General features: G+C 47.9%; 2 protein-coding genes across 16 annotated transcripts in view; one reads left to right on the forward strand and one right to left on the reverse strand.

Annotated features, from left to right (window-relative positions):
• The window catches only part of TCTN1 (tectonic family member 1), a 28,416-nt gene extending 21,595 nt beyond the window's left edge, over positions 1 to 6,821 (forward strand). For 4 of the 6 annotated variants that reach the window (XM_019467464.2, XM_019467466.2, XM_019467467.2 and 1 more), the window contains 7 exons: positions 429 to 554; positions 944 to 1,029; positions 1,560 to 1,700; positions 2,852 to 3,014; positions 5,011 to 5,136; positions 5,719 to 5,863; positions 6,733 to 6,821. In XM_019467464.2, coding sequence (XP_019323009.2) covers positions 429 to 554; positions 944 to 1,029; positions 1,560 to 1,700; positions 2,852 to 3,014; positions 5,011 to 5,136; positions 5,719 to 5,862 — 786 coding nt within the window. In that variant the 3' untranslated portion in view covers position 5,863; positions 6,733 to 6,821. Of the gene's footprint in view, positions 1 to 428; positions 555 to 943; positions 1,030 to 1,559; positions 1,701 to 2,851; positions 3,015 to 5,010; positions 5,137 to 5,718 lie in introns of all 6 variants that reach the window. The other 2 variants (XM_053902013.1, XM_019467465.2) reach the window with 2 other exon arrangements.
• HVCN1 (hydrogen voltage gated channel 1) overlaps positions 5,381 to 20,372 on the reverse strand; it is a 37,050-nt gene continuing 22,058 nt past the window's right edge. For 9 of the 10 annotated variants that reach the window (XM_019467472.2, XM_019467469.2, XM_053902017.1 and 6 more), the window contains 5 exons: positions 16,828 to 17,109; positions 12,806 to 12,904; positions 10,209 to 10,440; positions 7,557 to 7,669; positions 5,381 to 7,204 (listed from right to left, as the gene is read on the reverse strand). In XM_019467472.2, coding sequence (XP_019323017.1) covers positions 7,139 to 7,204; positions 7,557 to 7,669; positions 10,209 to 10,440; positions 12,806 to 12,904; positions 16,828 to 17,070 — 753 coding nt within the window. In that variant the 5' untranslated portion in view covers positions 17,071 to 17,109 and the 3' untranslated portion in view covers positions 5,381 to 7,138. Of the gene's footprint in view, positions 7,205 to 7,556; positions 7,670 to 10,208; positions 10,441 to 12,805; positions 12,905 to 16,827; positions 17,110 to 17,439; positions 17,784 to 20,372 lie in introns of those variants that run through there. The other variant, XM_053902014.1, reaches the window with a different exon arrangement.

A 20,372-nucleotide genomic window follows, 5' to 3' on the forward strand; every position in this document is an offset into this window, starting at 1 on the left:
TGTGTTGGTTTTCTTGGCTTGCCCTCCTGCTTGCCTTCATGCTCTGTCATTAGAGGATGCTTCTTTAGGGTCTCTGAAAGAATCACGTGTGATTTTTCTCCACAAACCTAGTGACTTTCAAGAATATACCAAAATTTGTTGTCGTTGCTGTTGTTTTACCACATTTCCCCTGCGGAGATTGACTGATCACGATCTGCTCAAACCTGCTGATTTGGAATACACGTAACTCGGTACAGAGAGGCTCAGATGACGCTGTCAGCTGGGGGTGGTGAGGCAACTCGTCCTGAAGTCTGATGAGCCAGGACAGAAAAGCTTCCATGAATAGAGAAATGGGAAAGGACTTGCCTTCTATATGTATTTTGAATTATTAATACAGCTACAGAAATGCAACGGGAACAGGTGGATTTGGAGTATCGTTTTGTTTTTAGGTCAAGTACAGCCTCACATATACAGATGCAGGGGAAATAACCAAAGCTGATCTCTCTCTCCTTCTGGGGACAGTGAGCAGTGCAATGCTTCCACTTGAGCAAAAGTTTGAAATTCGTTTCATTCAGGTAGGTTTGATCAATTTTGTACACATAATTAATTGCAAATAAAAAGAAATCATAACTTCTTAGGGGAAAAGGTATCCCAATTTAGAAGTATTACCATCTATCCATTTGTACTAAACGAAGGGTTTATGTCGCATGTGTTTGTGAGGAAATCAGGCAGAGTCCTTGTATCTTATCCTTTCTGGGAGTAAGATTTTCTTCCATGTGAGCTTGTTCTTTTATAGAATGATCTACTCCTACACTCAGCAGATATATTTATAGTTCTGAGTAGGGGGGAGGAATTCTTTTATTGGTTGGAAATCCTAGATTTCACTGTGAAAAGCATTTTATTTTCGCCCTATTTCCTTATCAAATTAAGAATTATTTGGGGGCATTTCTTCTTTGTCTTTCAGCAAAATACAAAGCCGGTTCCTCTCAGTGGAAACCCTGGTTATGTTGTAGGGCTCCCATTAGCTGCTGGATTTCAGCCTCAGAAGGGATATCCTTTTTGGTTCTGTAGACAAGGTTGATTTCCCTGTCCACTTGTGTGTGTCGCTCTTCTCTTTATTGCTGAGAGTCCTGTGAGCTGGAGACTAGTTCTGGCCAGGACTTCTCTGGTTGGCTGTGGTGGGTGGTGGGTCTGGCCGCAGAGCACGTGAGGTACGTGGGGTGGTTGGGGGGTGAAACAGCGTGACCCTGGAAAACGTGTTTTATAGTGAAAATCTTAAGACAGAAAAGTTGACAGACTTTTAGATATATTTAATTGCATACTTAAACAGAGACTCTTAAACACATTTAGTGATTTTGAAAAATTGGAAATATTTTAAAGGAGGAACAGTTTCTGAGGATTTTCCTTCTGAGGATCTCCTAATCAGGGAGAATAGAGCCGTTTTTTGCTCTGTGCCGGGAAATAACTGTCAAAATCGCAGATGCCTAGAGAAGGGATATTTGGGTTTCACTTCATGTCACTGTCTCCTGAAAATCGGACTGCTTTTGTGCTGGGTGATTGTCCCTTAACTTTCTGTGAATATCTGGGATTATTCAGACCATGAACAGATACGGACAACTTACTATTCTTCGAAGCACAGCGGAGAAAGACTGCTTAGCACTCGAGGGGATCCGGACCCCAGTGTTATTTGGTTATGATATGCAATCTGGCTGTAAGCTAAGGTAAGAGAGAAACTTGTTTCTTTTGGAACTTGTGTTGATCAGAAAACAAGACATTCCTACTCTTCCCCCATCTCAGTCGAACCTCCCCATCAGCCTGCCAGCGCATGTGAAAGCCACAGTGTGACCTGTGGGCACTAGTGACAGTACCTTTGTTTTCTAATTTTAGTTCTCACAGCCGTACACCATTTGTCATGATTCAAAGGAAACTTGTTTAGATCGTTTTTCTTATCAGATGTGGCAGAGTAAAAATCTCAAGGCTTTTGGAGATTTGGTTTTAAGGTTGCATACATAGCATCTGAGTTCACAGCAAAAAAAAAAAAAAAAAACAACAAAACAACTGTCCCTGAAAGTCCTTTCTATATTTCTGAAATTTAATATACATAGTGCAACAAGCCCATTGAGAGGAAGCCTGCATGTGATCTCTGTTTTTACCGTGTTAACATCAAACATACATAACGTAAAATGTCAGCTCCGCATGGCTTACCCTCATTTCCCCCACTCTGCAGGCAATCTCTTGCAGTTCCTATAGCTGAGTTTTTGGAAACTTACTCCCAAATCTGTGAATAACCTTTATGTAATGCTGCTTCTTGATATTTTGGTCTTATGAATTACTGAGTCCCCACTATGGAAGACCAAGATTTGGCTCTTACCCCTTTCTTCTCCTACCCTACACTTCCCATCCCTACCTCCCCTCAGGGTAATTATAGCATTGTTTTGGTTAGACCAACACATTCCATTTCCATTATTGGTTCTGATCACTTTAGACCAGTATTTCTCTGAGGGAGTTTCAGGGACTATATTTCCACAAGAGTCAGTAGGGGTATGTCTGTGGTCCAATCAATATGTTTGAGCAACACCAAACTAAAGTTAAAAACATGATTCCTTACTGTAAGGAGAGCCTCTAATATGCCAGTGTGCTTCAGGAGGGATGTGGGCATGCAATATTTCCCAAACTTTTGGCCATGGAAACTCTGCTTGTACAGAGCTAACCGAGGTTTCTCAGAGTTAGAGACAGTTTGGCTTCTGTCAAATGATGGGTTTGGAGTGAGAAAATAAAGCAACTGGAGAGGGCACGTGTGTTGTTGAGCCGGTGAAAACTGTTGGAATGAACAACAGCCTCACTGCATCAACTTCTTTTTCCTTCCCACGAGACTGACCAAAGCCATCACGTGTCAGCTCGCAGTGCAGAAAGTGAAGAGCCTCCTGAAGGGCCATGGCTTCCCGGATTATGTGGCCCCTTTTGGAAATTCCCGGGCCCAGGATGTGCTGGACTGGGTACCCATCCACTTCATCACCCAGGCGCCCCACATGAAGGTAAAGGGAAAGCGGAAGGCTGCACCTGCGCGCGAGTGGTCTCTCCTATTCCCACTGCTCCCCCAGCCCCGTGGGGAGGTAGGGGAGCTGTTGAGGAGATGGATGGCTCTGGGCCGGAGCCTGGGCTTTGCTGTCAGATGGGCCTGGGTCTTGAAAACTGTTTTTGCCCCTTGTTAGCGCTCTTGCCTTTGAGGGTTGGAGCCTGTTTCCTCATCTGTGAAATAGGGAGTGAGGGCTACGGTGTCAGCCACACGGGGTGGTGGAGTTAAATGAGGGACATTCGTGGTGCCTAGTGGCCGCTCCAAACGTAGAAACTACCACCCATCGCCATCCTGACTTCGTACGATCACTGCTGGTGTGACATGAGGCATCGTGACAGGACAGGGGAGTATGAGGACTGTCACAAAAAGAGAGACTCCTCCTGTCCACATCGCTGTCCCATCTCTCGTTCCCTGGTCTATAAAGGCAGCCCACACGTGAGAGCTTTCAGTTCCAAAGTTCCCTGAAGAGTTTAATGGAACTTGACATGCTACAGAGAGGTTCCTGATCACATGTGATTGCTCTGCCCACCTTTTTCTTTTGTCTCAGCCGTCAGAGCGTGGGCTGGTCCCCATCACCGGAGGCGTGCTCTCCATCTTATCCTTTAATTGCCCAGCGTTTGCTTGTGGCAGCTTCTCGGGCCTCTCATTATCTGCTTAGCGTATTTATAGCATGGGGACAATGGGGCTGAGGACTGGCTCTCTAGCTCTGATCCGGCCCTCCTCCCGAGTCCCCGGCAGAGACCCATGATTACTCAGTCCCCGCTGTTCAGCTGCTATGTCTTGGCTCGGGTCTGCCACCTCGGAGCGAGGCAGATTGCTTCTGGCTTCTGGCAGTTGGGTTGAGACATCCAGTTATTAGGACCCCTCAGAGGGGAAAACAGGTTGGGAGGAGAGGCAGTGCAGACATTAGCGTTTTCAGGGTTTTGCTGGTCCAGGGAGCTCAGAGGGCCTGGAGTGGGTTTTGTACTCCCCTTCCAGGAAACTCCAGTAGCAGACATGAGAGCTTGTGCTAATAAGCTCAGTTTCTGCCAGTGGTGTATCGCATCTTCTAATAACGGGATAGTCACAGGGATTTTTTTGCCTGCAAACTTCTTAAAAGGCAGTTCCAAGCTAAGGAGTTCCACCAGTGCCTTTTTGGCAGGCACCAAATTTAGCAGGCTTGGTAGCTTTTCATGCCCTAAAGAGGCGTATTTTTAAAAACTTGTTATTGTGGGGAAAATGTCACACACACACACACACAGAAGTAGAGTATTACAATGGAATCCCTTCTACCGGTCAAGCAGCTTCAGTGGTTATCACATTTGCCAACAAACCAGACGTAAAGGCAGGAAAAAGGTTGGGAGGCTGCTGGCCTGTTCTGCCCGGGGGCAGAGGCCTCAGGAGGCGCAGCTGTGGGAGCAATGCTCTCAGTCCACAGGAGACTTAGTATCTTTGACAACTTACCGACTCATTTCTGTACGCTCCTGTGTAACACCTTACTCGCCAACTGATGAGATTAAATAAACGGAAAGAGAGCAACTGCATTTCTTCCAGGTGTGTTTTAACGTGATCTGCAATTAGGTTTAATTTCTGTGAATAACCCCATCCTCTCTTCTCTCCCCACCCAATGCCAGTTTCTCCCCTAAAGAATCCCTGAGCTGAAGTCGGGGCATTTGAAGCCCCGTGTTCCAGTTTGGTGTTGGGATCTCCACAGCTTCCCAATAATGGCTGGTCTTTCTAGAAACGGGAGAGCACGGAAAGATGATGCTTTAGGTGTTAAAATATTTTTGGAGCACTGAGTACTTTAAAATATGTGCTCTCAGCTGTTTTCGTCTGAACTTCTAGAGTCTATTCACTCTCTTGTTCAGAACATTTTGTAATATGCGAAACATTTTATAATTAAAACTGAACTGCAGATTAAGTTTGACATGAGGTTGTGTAATGTTCAGACTGGTGAATGGCATTCTGTTTTGCAGGATTCCTGCCAGCTCCCAGTGGCTTTGGTTATAGAAGTGAAGTGGACAAAGTACGGATCCTTACTGAACCCACAGGCTAAAATAGTTAATGTCACTGCAAATCTAATTGCATCCTCATTTCCTGAGGTACGTCTAACTTGAGTCCAAAGGTATTGGTTAAGCCCCTGGGTGGCTTGGATGGGCGTCAAGACTCTGGATTTCAGCTCAGGTCACGATCCCAGGGTCATGGGATTGAGCCCTGTGTTGGGCTCCACGCTGAGTATGGAGCCTGCTTAAGATTCTCTCTCCTTTTGCCCCTCCCACACTTTTCTCAAAATAAACAAACTTAAAAAAATCAAGGTATTGGTTAAGATGTAAGTCCAGACAAAACTCAAGTGTGATAATAAAATTTATTCTGTGAAAAAATTATTGAAATTTAAACACCTTAGCAGTCATTTAGTTAGAAAATTCTGACAACAGTTGAATTCACATTAGCGTTCTTGTTTAGATTTGATCCTTCAAATTCATTGAAAATTGAGTTGCGATGGACATTGATGGGTTAGGACAACCTGGGTAAAAGTGGTATCTTTCATCCAAGTTAGTGGCTGATGGGCCCTCCGCATACCTATGAGATGCACTGACCATGGTCACGTGCGGAAAAGAACGCAACATGTCCCATCTTTGTTAGCACGCTGGAAGGCAGGGCTTGCATCGCTCTTTTTATTACAGACCAACTCAGGAAATGAAAGAACGGTTCTTATTTCCACTGCGGTTACTTTTGTGGATGTGTCTGCACCTGCAGAGGCGGGCTTCAGGGCTCGGCCAACCATCAATGCCAAGCTGCCGTTTAATTTCTTCTTCCCCTTTGTTTGACGTAAGTTTTTAATCAAGGAAATGACACCACACCTCTAGAATCAAGTGCTGTGGGGCGTGGGCTCCCTTGGAGACCTCCTGTGGTGTCACACCTCTGACCTGTGGGGTTGCCCTCAAACCACACATCTCCTCTCTCCGCTCACTTCCCTCCTTTTTCCTTTTGGAAATTCTACTTAGTGTGACCTTAGAATGGGGCACCGTCTGGTCTTGGTGATTTCCAGTACTGTCGGCACATAGGTCACGTGTGGAAAGCAAACTGCAGCTTTGGGAAGATGGTACAGGGGACAGACCCTGAAGTAGCTCAGGCATCGAGGCTTCATCCAGTGTATTCCTCCTCTGCTTCAACATGACTTATTTTAAAAATACTTATTGTTTGTAGTCCAGGTTTTCTTTCCTTTACTGGTCCCGTGGAAACGAATACAAAAATAGCAAAATTGTACAAAATCATGCAAGTAGAGCACAGGGCCTCATGAGGGGATCTTTCCCCGGTGTCACCTTCATTACATGGAGTCTTGGGTCTAATTGCTATTTCGGTGGCAGGCACTGGAGCTCTCCAACGGGTGGGTTGTACGGGATACCACAGAGCAGTTCCTAGCAGTTGATGCTGGAAAGAATAGAGTAGGAGGTCCCGAGGGAAGGAGCTGCTTTTATACATTAATTGCACAGTAATTGAGAAAAAAGTTGTCAGGTGGCGGAACTGGGTAGAGCCGGTTAGAAGCTAGACGCGGCAGAGGAGGGGCTGGGTACCTGAGGACAACCTCCCTGGAGGAATATGCACCAAGAGGAGCTGTTGAGAACAGCTTGGGAAGAGAAGACTTTCTAGAATGGGCTGGTAGCTAAGGTAGCTTTCTTTTTTCCTTTGTCTTTCAGAATGCCCATATGAAAGAATGCACTGGTTCCTCAATATACACGCGAAATGTGAAAAGTACACTGATGAGATAAAATTTTACATACAACTAGTAGTTGTCCAGCTTCGTTCATTTTCAAGCAAAAGTGTCAACATGAGAAAATATAGTCTATGATACACGGTGACGTGGAGTGAGGACGGGATGGGAAGCTCTTGGTCACGCCAAGAAAGGAAGGGCAAGCCTTTCCCCCGCCTTCCCCCCTCCCCCTACCACCTGCCCACCCCGGAATCCAAGCTGGGTGGAGGTGAGGCAAAGGCATCGAACCAAACCTCTCCCCGAAACGGGCCCAGGAGAGGCAGCTGTCTTTCTCTCAGAGACACAAGCCCGTGGGAGCAGGGTCTTCTCTTTGGGGTGGAGCAGGTGCGCATCTAGTTGACCTCACCAAGAAGTCCGTGCTGTCTCAAGAGCTTGTTAAGTCTTTCAATTTCTTGTTCCTGTCATTACAAAAGCAGACAAACAAGTCAGTTTACCTTCTGAGCCTCCCCAGAGATGTGGTGAGCATTCAGCGGGTCCCCCGGATGCACAGCCGAACGAATGCCACACTCCTACTGGAGTCTGCCAGTGGAGCCCGCCTCAGTCAGATGGGGTCCAGTGGGCGACTCCAGTGACAGGAGGTACTCAGAGGAGGGACACTTGACATAGCTCTGGGGAAGGAGGCGATGCCTAACCTGAGTCTGAAAGAACAAGGAAGACTTAGCCGAGGGCTGTGTCCGAGCAAGGGCCTGGCAGGGAGAAGCGCAGAACTGAAGGCAGACAGGTGGCATTTTCCCAAAACTGTGGTCTTACCTTCTCAGAGCAGCTGAATTCAAGGTGTTGGATCTTGGCGGCCAACTGTATATTCATCTGTTTTAACCTCAATAGTTGCCGTTCTGAACGTGTCTTAACAGAGATAATTATTCCTGTAAAATAATCAAGGGTCTCAGTGATACAGGTTTCTAGTTTAACCACTTGGAAAAAGCCCTGTATTATTTATAAATGTGTCCAGCTGGTGACAGCATGGTTAGTCCCTTAAAGACATCAGAACTAGGAGGGTCAGAGTTTATCTCTGAGCTACTCAGTACCCAGGTGCTCCCCAAATGAATATTCTTAAGGAACTTTAATCAGACCTGAACTGGCTCCTAAAGATTTCCCTTTAGCCCACATGGGCTAAGAAGTCCTTGGGGCGCCTGGGTGGCGCAGTCGGTTAAGCGTCCGACTTCAGCCAGGTCACGATCTCGCGGTCCGTGAGTTCGAGCCCCGCGACGATCTCGCGGTCCATGAGTTCGAGCCCCGCGTCAGGCTCTGGGCTGATGGCTCGGAGCCTGGAGCCTGTTTCCGATTCTGTGTCTCCCTCTCTCTCTGACCCTCCCCCGTTCATGCTCTGTCTCTCTCTGTCCCAAAAATAAATAAAAAACGTTGAAAAAAAAAAAAATTAAAAAAAAAAAAAAAAAAGTCCTTAATAGTCCCTGACCACATGAGTGTTAAGCTCCTTAACACAGAGCGTGTTCGTGACGGCGTGGCTTATTAGCACTCTACACAAAAGCCACGAAAGTACAAGGCTGGAAATGCTCAAGCTTGGCCTTGGAGTGGTCACTGTCCTGACTTTCCGCCTCCCACAGCTATGGCCAGTTCAGCTATCAGGCCATCAACAAAGCCTTGGCTGACAGGGGGGTCATCGGCCTTATCTGGTGGCTCCCAAATGCCCGTGCCACAGTGGGGACATGACCTCAAAAGACTGTGCAGCAACTGGGGATGCTCTGTGCCTTCCAACTAAGAGTGACCATGTGTGGACTCGGTAGCCATAGGTCGGGGAGCACTGGCCCCCGGTCCCCAGCATTCTTGATTGTTTGAATCCAGTTGAAGCTTGTGTTGCTTTCTCAGACCTTTCATGTCCTGCCCCTAAATTTGATAGCGATGCAACAGTGCGCATTATTAGGCAGTCCTGTGCCTTGGTACCATTTGGACCAAGAAAATGAACAGAGCTCAGGCTTTTGGTTTTATCTGTAAAAGTACATCTCACAATGGTGTGATAGAGTAATGGGTAGTAACTATCTCGGAGTCATTCATAGTTTGTAATGGTTGATCCATTTCAATTGTGCTAACCTTTGCATAGAGTATTTCTGTTTGATGAATGAAATAATCAGCATAAGCATATTCAGTAAAGTGGAAAGCTTCCTTTATTTCCTTTGATGGAGCCCAAATTATTATTTTTTTTTTAATGTCTGTTTATTTTGTGAGAGAGAATGGGAGAGTGTCCCAAGGAAGTCTCCTTGCTGTCAGTGCAGAGCCCGACACAGGGCTCAATCTCACAAACCGTGAGATCATGACCTGAGCCGAAATCAAGAGTCGGATGTTTAACCCACTCAGCCCCCCAAGTGCCCCCCAAGTGAATATTCTTAATAAACTTTAATCAGATCTGAACTGGCTCCTAAAGCCTGTGGGAGCCTGCAGTGCCCACAGGCAGAGCCCCGCATCAGAGCAGATGTGACCCCTCACCGCCAGCAAGGAAGGCCGGGGTGGGACTCGTTGCCCAGTGAAGGAGCTGCACATCCTAGGACGGGCCTGCCTCACTCTCCTGGCATTGACCTACAGTCTGTTGGGCTGGACGCTTGTCTAGGGATTCCCAAGCCTGTCTGGACGCCCAGATCACCTGGTAGCACTTCAAAAACAGACACCCCACGAGGGTCCACCCAGACGTCGCATCAGACTCTCCAGTGAAAAAACAAGAGCCCTGAAGGGGATTCTGGTGCGGTGGGTCTACAGACAGGCTTCGGAACAACCTGACTCGTTCAGGGAGAGCTGAACCAGTTGGTGATCACTGGGTCCACCCAATAACAGCACAAACATGGCTTCTCTGAAACAGAGCCTCCCTGCACCAACAGGGTATGAGGAATATGGTAGAGCATTCTTTCCCCAAGCGTGTTCTCTAGAGCCAAAGTCTGCGTCATGTCAAGAGGTGTTATCTCCCCCCCAAACTGTCCAGTTTGTCAGTTTGGGAAACAGTTCTCAAAGTCTTCCTCATGTTAACAAGTGCTGTGACTTCCCCAAAGGGCCAGAACCTAGTGTGCAGCGTTTGTCAGTTTACTTGCACCCCTTTTGGATGGTACCCCTCCCAGTGGGTGGGGTGTGGTGGAACAATCTTTGGGAAAACACCAAACAACAAAGGTGCTCTGGGGACCAAGCTGTAGGGAGTAATGAGGCATTCGTCTGACCCCTTCTATAAATATCTTCTAATTATCATGAAAACAAGGCCTACAGGAGAAATGTGGTTCCTCTTTGAGCATGTGACACCGTGTTGATTTGTAGCCACAGAGGCAGTGGTAGGAACCAACTCCGATCACCCCCTTTTTCCCTAGAAAATGCTAGCCAGAAGGAAGAGGAACCATGGCCTCTGGGTCCACACTCAGGCTGTGCCCACCCTCCAATTCCCTCTGCAGCCCGGGAGTGCAGGGAACATACCGTTGATGATCCGGGCCACCCGCCACAGCCGGAGCAGAATCAGTAGGCCAAGAGCCTCAAACTGGTGCTCATGGAACAGGAGGACAATGTCAAGGATGAAGGAAATCACCACCACGATGGTGTCCAGGATTTCAAACTTGTGGTGGAAGAACTCCAAGCGGAAGACATATAATTTTAGAAAAATCTCCATCATAAAGAAGGTCAAGATGGCAATGCTCATGCAGTGAAACACCTGGAGAGGACAGAGGCAGCACAGTGAGTGCAGATCCAGGGCTGGTCACAGGCTGGGGCAGGGCACACAGACGAGCTGGCCTTGAGTGCACCTGCCCGGGCACCGGAGAGTGAACTCATTGATTTGACCCCAAACTCCACGGGCGCAGTTCCTGGCCTGGGAATACGGCCGGAACACCACAGACCGGGGCTCTGCCCTGCCTGCTCTCTGACAGGCAGTTGGGCAATGGCAGGATTTGAAAACCATGTCCTTTGGCCCGGTGACTCCAATGCTAGGAATCTATCCTCCAGCTAAGCTGACACGTGCACAAAGGCATGTTGTAGGGATATTCGCTGCAGCATCATTTACAGACAAAAGATCTTCTATATTCTTTGCAGCATAGAAATATTAGAGGGCATCTGGCAAATGCATTATGGCACCTCCATATGGAGCACTGGGCAAAGGACCAAGGCTGACTCCTACGTACTGACGAGAAATGATCTCCCAGGTAGGCGGTAATTGAAGAGGATTGCTAGATCTTTATTTATAAATACTACGTTTCCTTAAAGTAACCATTTCCATTCTAGGACAGGGAAAGTACAAACTCAGCTGGGACATCGTCTTGCGCCAGAGAGCAAGAAATGCTCAGAGCCTACGGAGTTATGTTAAAAAGATATAGTCAGTTTGAAGAGGCTCACAGTGACCAAATTTGGGACAATTTGAACAGTGAACAGAAGGACTATGATTATCATACACTGAATACACCCAAAAAAATCCAAGAGTCCCCCATAGTGATATGTATACACACATGAGGGGAAAAGGAAAGCTCTTCTTTATATATATAAAAAGATTACCACCTACTAGATGTAAAACGAATGATGGAAATCTGAGTTCGCCGACTCAGACGGTGACCATCAGGTGGACGCTAATTGGAGAAGAGGATTTTTGCATGGCTGTCAAGTGTCACTGCAGATTATCTATAACTGCAAAGGGAAAGTGTCCCTGGACAGTGGAACAGCTCAGCAATTACTGCCTTAAGTGGTCTCAGTGAGGATCACTGGTAGCGATGTGCTGTGCTATAAAGAAAACACCCCACCAGCCAAGAACTCTTGCTAATTGTGCCTCCGGTGTACAGGGGATAGGGGAACAAGCTGGAAGGACCTCTGTGGAAACAGGCAAATCCAGAACACGGGACACTTAACAAGATGACCGGCTGGACTCCAATAAGTCAGTGTCCTAAGGGGAACAAATTAAAGGTGGGAGGACTCTTCTAGATTAAAAGAGCCTGTGGAGATATGACCGAGTATAGTATCAGACGTCTGGATCCTAGTTTGAAAAAATAACAAAAACATTGTAACAGATACTCTTGGGACAAATGAGGACATTTGAATATAAACTGGTTATTATAGAATCGTTGATAACTTTTCAGGAATTGATAATATTGTGGTTCTGTAGGAGAAAGACCTTTTTTTAAAATTTTATTTAAAAAAAAATTTTTAATGTTTATTTTGAGAGAAAAAGAGAGAACAGGGTGGGGGCAGAGAGGGGCAAAATCAGAAGCAGGTTCCAGGCTCTGAACTGTCAACATAGAGCCCGATGCAAGGCTTGAACTCACAAGCCGTAAAATCATGACCTGAGCCGAAGTTGGACACTCAACCGACTGAGCCACCCAGGCGCCCCAGAAGGACCTTATACTTAAGCAAGTTGAAATATTTGTGTCCTAATGTCTAACTTACTTTCAAATGGTCAAAAATACATGGGTGTGTTTGTGGATATAGAGAAAGCAAATACAGCAAATGTTATTTGCCATTTTTCATAATAAAAAGTTGAAGAAAAAGGCACAAGAGAGTGAGTACAGCAGGTATGTCCGTGATTAAGTTTAGAGAGAGAGGAAAAATGTTCCGGAAGGACTCGGGCTGGCCACAGAAGAAAAGCTAGCAGCTGCCTTGGGAAGGCTGGACAGACGTCTGGGGCAGGCTCAGGCAGCAGCTGTGAACTGGGGGATAAACAGTGGGCACATCTCCAACATGGGGACCGCATCAGAATGTTGACAGGCAGAGAAATAGCTTGTCTGCCCTAAAGATGGGATAGTAGCCCTCTCTCGGTCAGATCCTCCCTCTAGAAGCAGCAGCAGGCTCCAGCTCCGCGGTCTAGCACCACTTGAGATTCGAGCCATCACACGGAATGAGAAGGTTTCTCGTTTGTAGTAAATGCTTGTCTACAGTTTGGAAAGAAAGACATTTTCTCTGCTCTTTGGCTAAAAGCACCCAGTCAACCTACTCTGTTGAGGACTTGCGACTCCCAGGCGGGTGCCGTCTGCCCCACTCTGCCCGCCTCAGGAGAGATAACAGAACTGAGCCGTATTAAAGGGCTGCTGACACACTACCTTGACGGCGTTCTTGTCAGCCTTGATGATCTTCAGGTCCAGAATGAGCTCAGCGAGCACCAGGAGGGCATCCAGAATGACCAGGCAAATGATGATAACCTGCGGACCAAGGGAAGGCACAAGAAACATTAGGCCGGAAACATCTAGGGGAAACCGTCCTGGGTGAAGCTGCCAAGGATGGGAGGCCGCGGCCCACAGTCAAGCGCCTTCCAGGCCTGTTGCCTGCGCCGCCCCGCCCCCCTCCACCCGCTGGGAAGTGTCTGTCCCCCTGGAGCGTCTCTGTGTGGCTGAGTGACACTCCGTCACCACCAGTCTTCCTATTCATTCACTGTGTCTCAGCATCTCTCAAGCCAAACTGCCGATTCCTAGATGGCAAGAAAATGTTTTTTAAGTTTTAATTTTTCTGTTTCTGGAGATCTTCTTGCCAGGGTGCGCCCAGAACAGATGTTCGGTAAATAATTAAAAAGATCTGTCTCACAGATCTGAGTCATGGAAGGCCTCCAGGGACTGCCTGCTTCAGGCAGTCGGAGTACAGTGATGTCCACGGGACACACGAAACAGCTTCCGTCCAGAGCCGCGAATATTTGCCCAGCTCACGCGTGCTCGTCAGGGGGCCAAGGGCAGAGGGAGTCCTGGGTCTCCTGGGGACTGAAGAGAGTGGTGGGAGGAGGACCATCTTGCGGGCTCCGTGAGAGCGGGGTGCAGTGAGGGCGTGCTCTCACCAACGGGGGGGGGGGGGGGGGCATGGTGACAGTGACGATGCTGGTGAGGCCTCTAATGGCAGGGTGGGGGTGACGGTGTCCGGTGGTGGAAATGGCAGCGATGGGAGGAGACCCAAAGGACGCCGTGTAACCCCTCTCTTCGCTCGGGAACTGTGGACCCTCCCTCGCCTCCCTCAGGGCCCTTCCTACAGCCAACACTCCGGGGTAGATTCCGCAAGTTCATCTGCCATTTTCTTGGCAGTGCCCGCAGTTTCGGGCTGAAACCCACCAGGCCTGTGTGAGGATGGACTACTGAACCCTTTGACCATTTCAGCCCGTAGCTAATTATTTCAGTAATTACAGTGTTCGGTGACATGGTTCACTGTGAAAATTGCATGCCAAATTGCTCTGTAATGAAGTTTTCACACATATTCAAATTCAGTAGCCCAATAAAGATTCCAGCCTCTGGCAGGTCGTTTTTCCTTTTCTTTCTTTCTTCATCCTTGGTTTTATTTTAGAGCTGAAGGGATGTGAGAGCTCGTCTGGTCTAAAACCAAGGCACAGAGACATTAAAAGCAGACTGAATATTCAGCCGTAAAACGGAAGCGGCTCTGGCACACTGCAGCATGAGTGACGGGGAAGACGTGACGCGGAGGACGAAGCCGGGCGTCCAGACCACGCGTTGTCTGATTCCATTCCTATGAAGTCCCGAACGGGCAAATCCGTACAGACAGAAAGCAGATTAGTGGTCCCCGGGGGCCCGAGGGTTATTGTTTAATGGGTACCGGATCTCCTTTTGGGGTGACGAAAACATTCTGGAACTAGACCGTGGTGGGAGTGGCACGACACTGTGAATGTACAAAATGCCACTGAATTGTTCACTTTAAAATGATTAACTTTAGGGGCACCTGGCTGGTTCAGTCAAGTCAGTTAAGTGAATGACTCCTGATTTCGCCTCGGGTCACGATCTCACGGTTTGTAAGTTCGAGCCTCACATTGGGCTCTACGCTGTTTCAGTGTGGAGCCTGCTCGGAAGTCTCTCGCTCCCTCTCTCTGTCCCTATCCCACGTGCACTCTCTCGCTCTCTCTTAAAATAAATAATTGTAATAAAATGATAATATCTGGTCACCTAGGCTGCCTCAAACCACGGGAACAGGTAGAGAACGCATCCAAGAAAGAGATTCCAGAATCCTCTCGCATGCTGATTCTACCGGCAGAGATCAAACCCCTTCACTGGTATCCCCACTCCGCGGTGGTCTCCCTGAGCCTCTCTACAAATCCAGTTGTGTCACTCCCTCCCACCCACGCATTTAGACTTTCCATGGCTGCCCACTGCCCACAGATGACCTTCCAGCACCTCCTCTCTTGCCAAGTCTTGCTACACGGAAGCCGATGTGGACCCTTCTCAATTCCAGGAATATGACAGGTCCTTTCCTATTTCGGCCCTTTGCAAAGACAGTCCCTCTGCCTGGAAAGCTCCTCCCCTCCCCATTCACAGAGCTCAGCCCTGCCTAAGCTTCAGGTGTCAGGTGAAATGTCACCTCCTCCACTACATGTCTTCTGACACCGAATCCTGGGTCAGGTGGCTCCCTGCCCCCAGGATCTCTCGGAGCCCCCTTCTGTTTTCTTACAGAGGGCTTCCCTTCACTCATAACCAGCATCAGTCTGGGTGACGGTTCCTGGAGTGCCTGCCTCTCCACAGACCGTGGGTCCTTCAAGAATAAGGACAGGGACACATCTGCCATGCTTGCTGCTGTACCCCTGGCACGCAGTGTGTGCTCGAGAAGTGACTGTCGAGTGAATGACTAAGCATCTCTACTTATGTTTCCACAGTCAGGCTTATCCAGTAGGAGTGTCCTTAGGGGTCCTGGCGCAGGGGGCCAGCCCTGTGCCCCCTCGGGAGGACCTCCCAGAGCTGGGAGGTCCAGGGTTTCCCTTGCAGCTGGAGGGAAACTGACGCCTTCCTTCTGCTCCTGAAATTGAGGGTTTGGGATTTCAACCCCAACAACTTAATACCACGTTTCCTTTCCTGTCACAGCCGCAGAGGAAAGTGCTGAGCTGCAAGGCTTGTTGGGCTGTTTGGCCTGCTTCGTTTCTCTAAGCTACGCAAGAATGAGAAAAAGACCAAAATTTAAAAAAAATATTTTTTTTGTTTTTCTATTTTACCCTGGAACAAAGTCAGTGATGGGAGAGGCAAGGGCTGTTTCTGCTTCCAGAAGGGAAGTCAGCTTTGGGAGGCGCTGGTTTATTTTGCTTTAGGAGGACGCCAGCAACAGGGTCCCCAAAATGGCTCCATTACAGGACCTGGGGGGCTGCATGCTTCCTTAGTATCCCTGGGCCTCGAATTCTCCTGGGGCTCTCAGAACACGTTTCCAGACACTGCTTGCCCACTTTGGGGCTGAGACGGGGCCAGCCAGACTCGACCTGCGCTTGTCTTTCGAAGTCAGAAGATGCCAACAGACACTTCGCTATTCTCTCAAGTCCACATCTCCCTCTCATGTTCCCCCCTAACTGCACCCCGAGGTCAGCCGTGGGGTACACTATGCAGATCGCTCTACAAAATTAGAGACTGAAGCCCCCAGGGTGATGTGTCTGGGACACGGGACCCATCTTGGCTTTGTTCAACTCAGGGCACGCACTCGGTGTTTGCTGAATGAACGCAGGAACCTTTTTTTCTGGCTCCAGCATTTACTCTTTACTTTTTGTGTATCATAAAATCTGCATAACCTAAAATCTACCATAAAACATTTGAATCATTTTTAAGTTGGCTTGTAGTTCAGGGGCATTTAGCACATTCACAGGGTGGTACAATCATCACCACTATGTAGTTCTGGAGCGTTTTCATCACTCCCAATGGAAACCCGTATCCGGTAAGCAGCCCATTGCCATTCTACCCTCCCTCCGACTTGTTACCACCAATCTGCTGTCTGTTTCTACGGATTTGCCGATTTTGAACATTTCACACAAATGGAATCATACGCTATGTGGTCTTTGTGTCTGGCTCCTTTCATGGAGTACCACGTTGTCAAGCCTCCTCCACTTTGTAGCGGGTGTCCGTGCCTCCTTCCTCCTCCTGGCCGAGCATGGACAGACTACATCTTGTTTATTCACTCATCGGGTGCTAGACCTTTCACTGACTTTGGATTGTGACTTATTTTATCCCCGACAACACGGGATCTGCCCAGTGCTGGACGGGGCACCTGACACATGGTTAGCATTCAGTAGGCAAACAGTGGCAGAGACGGGCTCCCACCTTGGCCTCGTGACTCTTGGCTGACAGCTCTGCCCCACCCTGGGCATCCTGGGCCTCTGCCCACCTACCTGAAACCTGTGGGAGCTGAACAGCTTCCTCAATGTGGTCCTGAAGTCTAGGGGGGGCCTGGGCGCAGGGACGGGGGCCGCAGCCGGGTCGGCAGCTCTGCCCTCCTCACCGGAGGCAGGTGTTGGTGGCGGCTGCTCCTCCTCGTCCTCCTCATCCTCTTCATTCTCCCATTTCTTGTAGTTGATGTTCCAGGCATGGTAATCGTCCCCAACGACAGTGAAATGCTTCAAGAACTTGCTCATCCTCTCTGCCGGAGCCACTTTGGCCCTGCGGGAGCCAGCCTGAAGAGGGGGGACAGCGAGCAAGTGCTCAGGTGGGGGGGACGGCCCTCAGAGCCTGTTCAGGCCACTCAGACCCCACGTTGCTCGGGCAGGGAGCAGGGTCCAGGCCGGGCCAGGCCGTGCAGGGGGGGAAACAGCCCTGGCGTTCAGAGGACCGTGCAAGCAGAGACCGTGAGGTCACGGTGGTTTCTTGTGCTTTTATTTTTGGAATCCGGGGTCTCAGTGCCGATGAGGCAACAGGAAACCCCAGAACCCGTCAGGCCTGTCACTATGGTCTGGTTGGCAATAACCAATGAAATTGGTACCACAGCTCAGTCACAAAATACCCACCACGTGTAAATACCGGAAGAGTGGCCCCATGGTTCAGAGACATCACAACCTGAAAAACCGGAGGTGAGAGTTGGCGGGGCAAGGGTGTGGAAAGTCAAAAGTAAAAGTACCCAGAGTTTCACGGAAAAGTGAGGCCCCCCTCTTTATGCCACAGATTAGTTCTTGATATGTGAGTGGCAAATAGCTTTTTCCCAAGTTCGGCCAGTGCTGTTTTAAGTACACTATGGACAGCTGTTTAAAGACAAATGACTTCAGAGCAAAAAACAAATAATCCTCCTCCCTTTGCCCAGCTTGCCCTGCCAGATAGCAAGTTTCTTATGAAGTTCAATAATGAAAACTTCTAGGCATGAGTCCAAGAATGGGCAATATGATCAGTGGATTAGGAAAAAAAAGCCCCAACCAGACCTATTCTCCTGTAGGAAATGTATGTGATGGTGGTGGCAATGCAGATCAGTGGGAAGAGGCTGGAGAGGTCAGAAGACCTGGCCTTCACAAGAGGAAGCAAACATAAAAGATCCCTACCTCACACCCTACACAGAATCTCCAATGCATTAACCATAACATTTATAATTAAAAAAAAACCTTTTAAAGTCTTAGAAAAAAAATATTGGCAAGTGTTTTTATGACCTTCAAATAGGGAGAGGTTGATTAAATAAGACACAAAACAAAGCAAACACATAGATTTGATTCATCAAAACTCAAATCTATTTTGGGGCGCCTGGGTGTCTCAGTCAGTTGAGTGTCCAACTCTTGATTGCAGCTCAGTTCATGATCCCAGGGTGTGGGATCAAGCCCTGTGTCAGGCTCCATGCTGTGTGTGAAGCCTGCTTGGGATTGTCTCTCTCCCTCTGCCCCTCTTCCCTGCTGGTGCTCTCTCTAAAAACATCATCGACAAGAAAAGCAAAAAGCTTTTATATCACATACACACACATACCCACAACCCTACCAAGTTAAGACACACCACAGACTGGGTGTGGCACATACATTATTTGCAATGTATTTAATAGAGGTTTAGTGTCCAGAATATATATAAAGAAATCATACAACTTAAAAAAGAAAAAAAAGACAACTCCATTGAAAACTGCCTGATATTAACAGGCAGGTCACATGAAAGGAAACCCAAGTGGCAGAGACCCACCACCTCACTAGCACTCAGGAAAATGTGAGTGGCAAGAATTCTAAAGTCTGCAACAGCAAACGTTGGCAAAGATGTGGAGGAATGGGCCATCTCTTGAACACTGAGCACAGGCATGGACTCTGGTACCACTGTTCTGGGAAACAATCTGGCATCGTTTTGTCAAGTTGAAGAGGTGCATATCTTCCTTAATAACTAGTGATTCCATCCCTAGAGAGACTCCAAAGAGAAACCCCCCACATGTGCTCAAATCAGTGATATGTTCAAGAACGTTCGCTGCAAATGTTCATGTAAATGGTGGGAGAGAGAGGAATGAGCCTTTTCTATTCACACGATGGCATACTATACAGCAGTTAACACGAACGGACCGCGTGGCTCTAGGTGTCTGATGACGTCCATATACCCACTTGGCGGCACTGAACACAATAGGTCACTCCTTCCCTCACACACTTGTTTCACTGGCTTCTGGGATTCCATATTCTCCTGGTTTTCCTCCCACCCCAATGATTACTTCTTACCAGTCTCTTCTGCTGGATTCCCTAAGAGGAAGACCTTACATTTAAGAATTGACATTCCCAGGGCTCAGGCCTATGATCACCTCTCTTCTCCATGCTCAGTTCCTAGGGGTTCTCATTTAGCGGCACAGCATTAACAGCCATCTGTACACTGATTATACATAAACACCAGCTCCAATCCCGTTCTCAACTAAGGGCATCACCCTTAGTTATCTGAGAGCTATCTTATACCTAGCAAGTTCAAGGCAGAATTATTCATTTGCCACCCAAACGTCCCCATCTCAGTTTGTGGCATTCCATTTGTCTAATTCCTTAGGCCAATACCATTGGCATCATTCTTTAAATGTCTTCTTCCTCATTCAATACTTACCTAACAGCAAATTGTTGGCACTGCCTGTAAGCTAACTTCCCAAGGAAGACCACCTCTCCCCACCATTTCTTGCCATCTCTTGCCTAGATTACTGCAGCAGCCTCCCACCTCCTCCCCATATCCGTTCTCCGCACAGCAGCGAGAAAGAACTTTCTCAAACATAAATGAGATCACTTCATGCCCTTCCTTAAAACTCTCAAATGCTTCTTTCATCACACTCAGGCCCTCTTCTGGGAACTGTCTTCCCCTAGACATCTGCATGGCTCACACCTTCACTTAGTCAGGCTTCTACTCAAATATCACCTCCACTGAGGCTTCGTCTGGTCGCGCTTGCCCACTCACACTGTGTCCACTTACTCTGCGTCACTTTCCTTTATTGTGCTTACTGGCGACATTATATGTGTACCTGGCTGTCTGTGTATTATCTTCCTACCTCCCCAGACTCTGAGCTCCACGGAAGTGGAACATTTCCATCTTGTGCAAATGACATACCCAGTGTCTTGCACTTAATACACGCTTGAAAACACTCAAATGGTTAAGTGACTGAACAAATACACAAATGTGGACAGATCTTTAAAAGCATGTTGAGTTTAAAAGAAAAATATAGAATGTGAATATAAACCACTTATATAAACATGTAAAAATATATGCAAAATATTACTATATGCGGTTTGGGGAGTGTGTAAAAAATGGGAGTGTAGAGGCTCCTGGGTGGCTCAGTAGGTTAAGTGTCTGACTTGGGCTCAGGTCATGATCTTGCAATTCTTGGATCTGAGCCCTGCGTTGGGCTCTAAGCTGACAGCTCAGAGCCTGGAGCCTGTTTCAGATTGTCTGTCTCCCTTTCTCTCTGCCCCTCCCCTGTTCATACTCTGTCTCTCTCTCTCTCTCTCAAAAATAAACATTTAAAAAAATG

Source organism: Panthera pardus, unplaced genomic scaffold, assembly GCF_024362965.1.
Source record: "Panthera pardus isolate Hobbes unplaced genomic scaffold, ASM2436296v1 HiC_scaffold_15, whole genome shotgun sequence".
Classification (NCBI taxonomy): domain Eukaryota; kingdom Metazoa; phylum Chordata; class Mammalia; order Carnivora; family Felidae; genus Panthera; species Panthera pardus.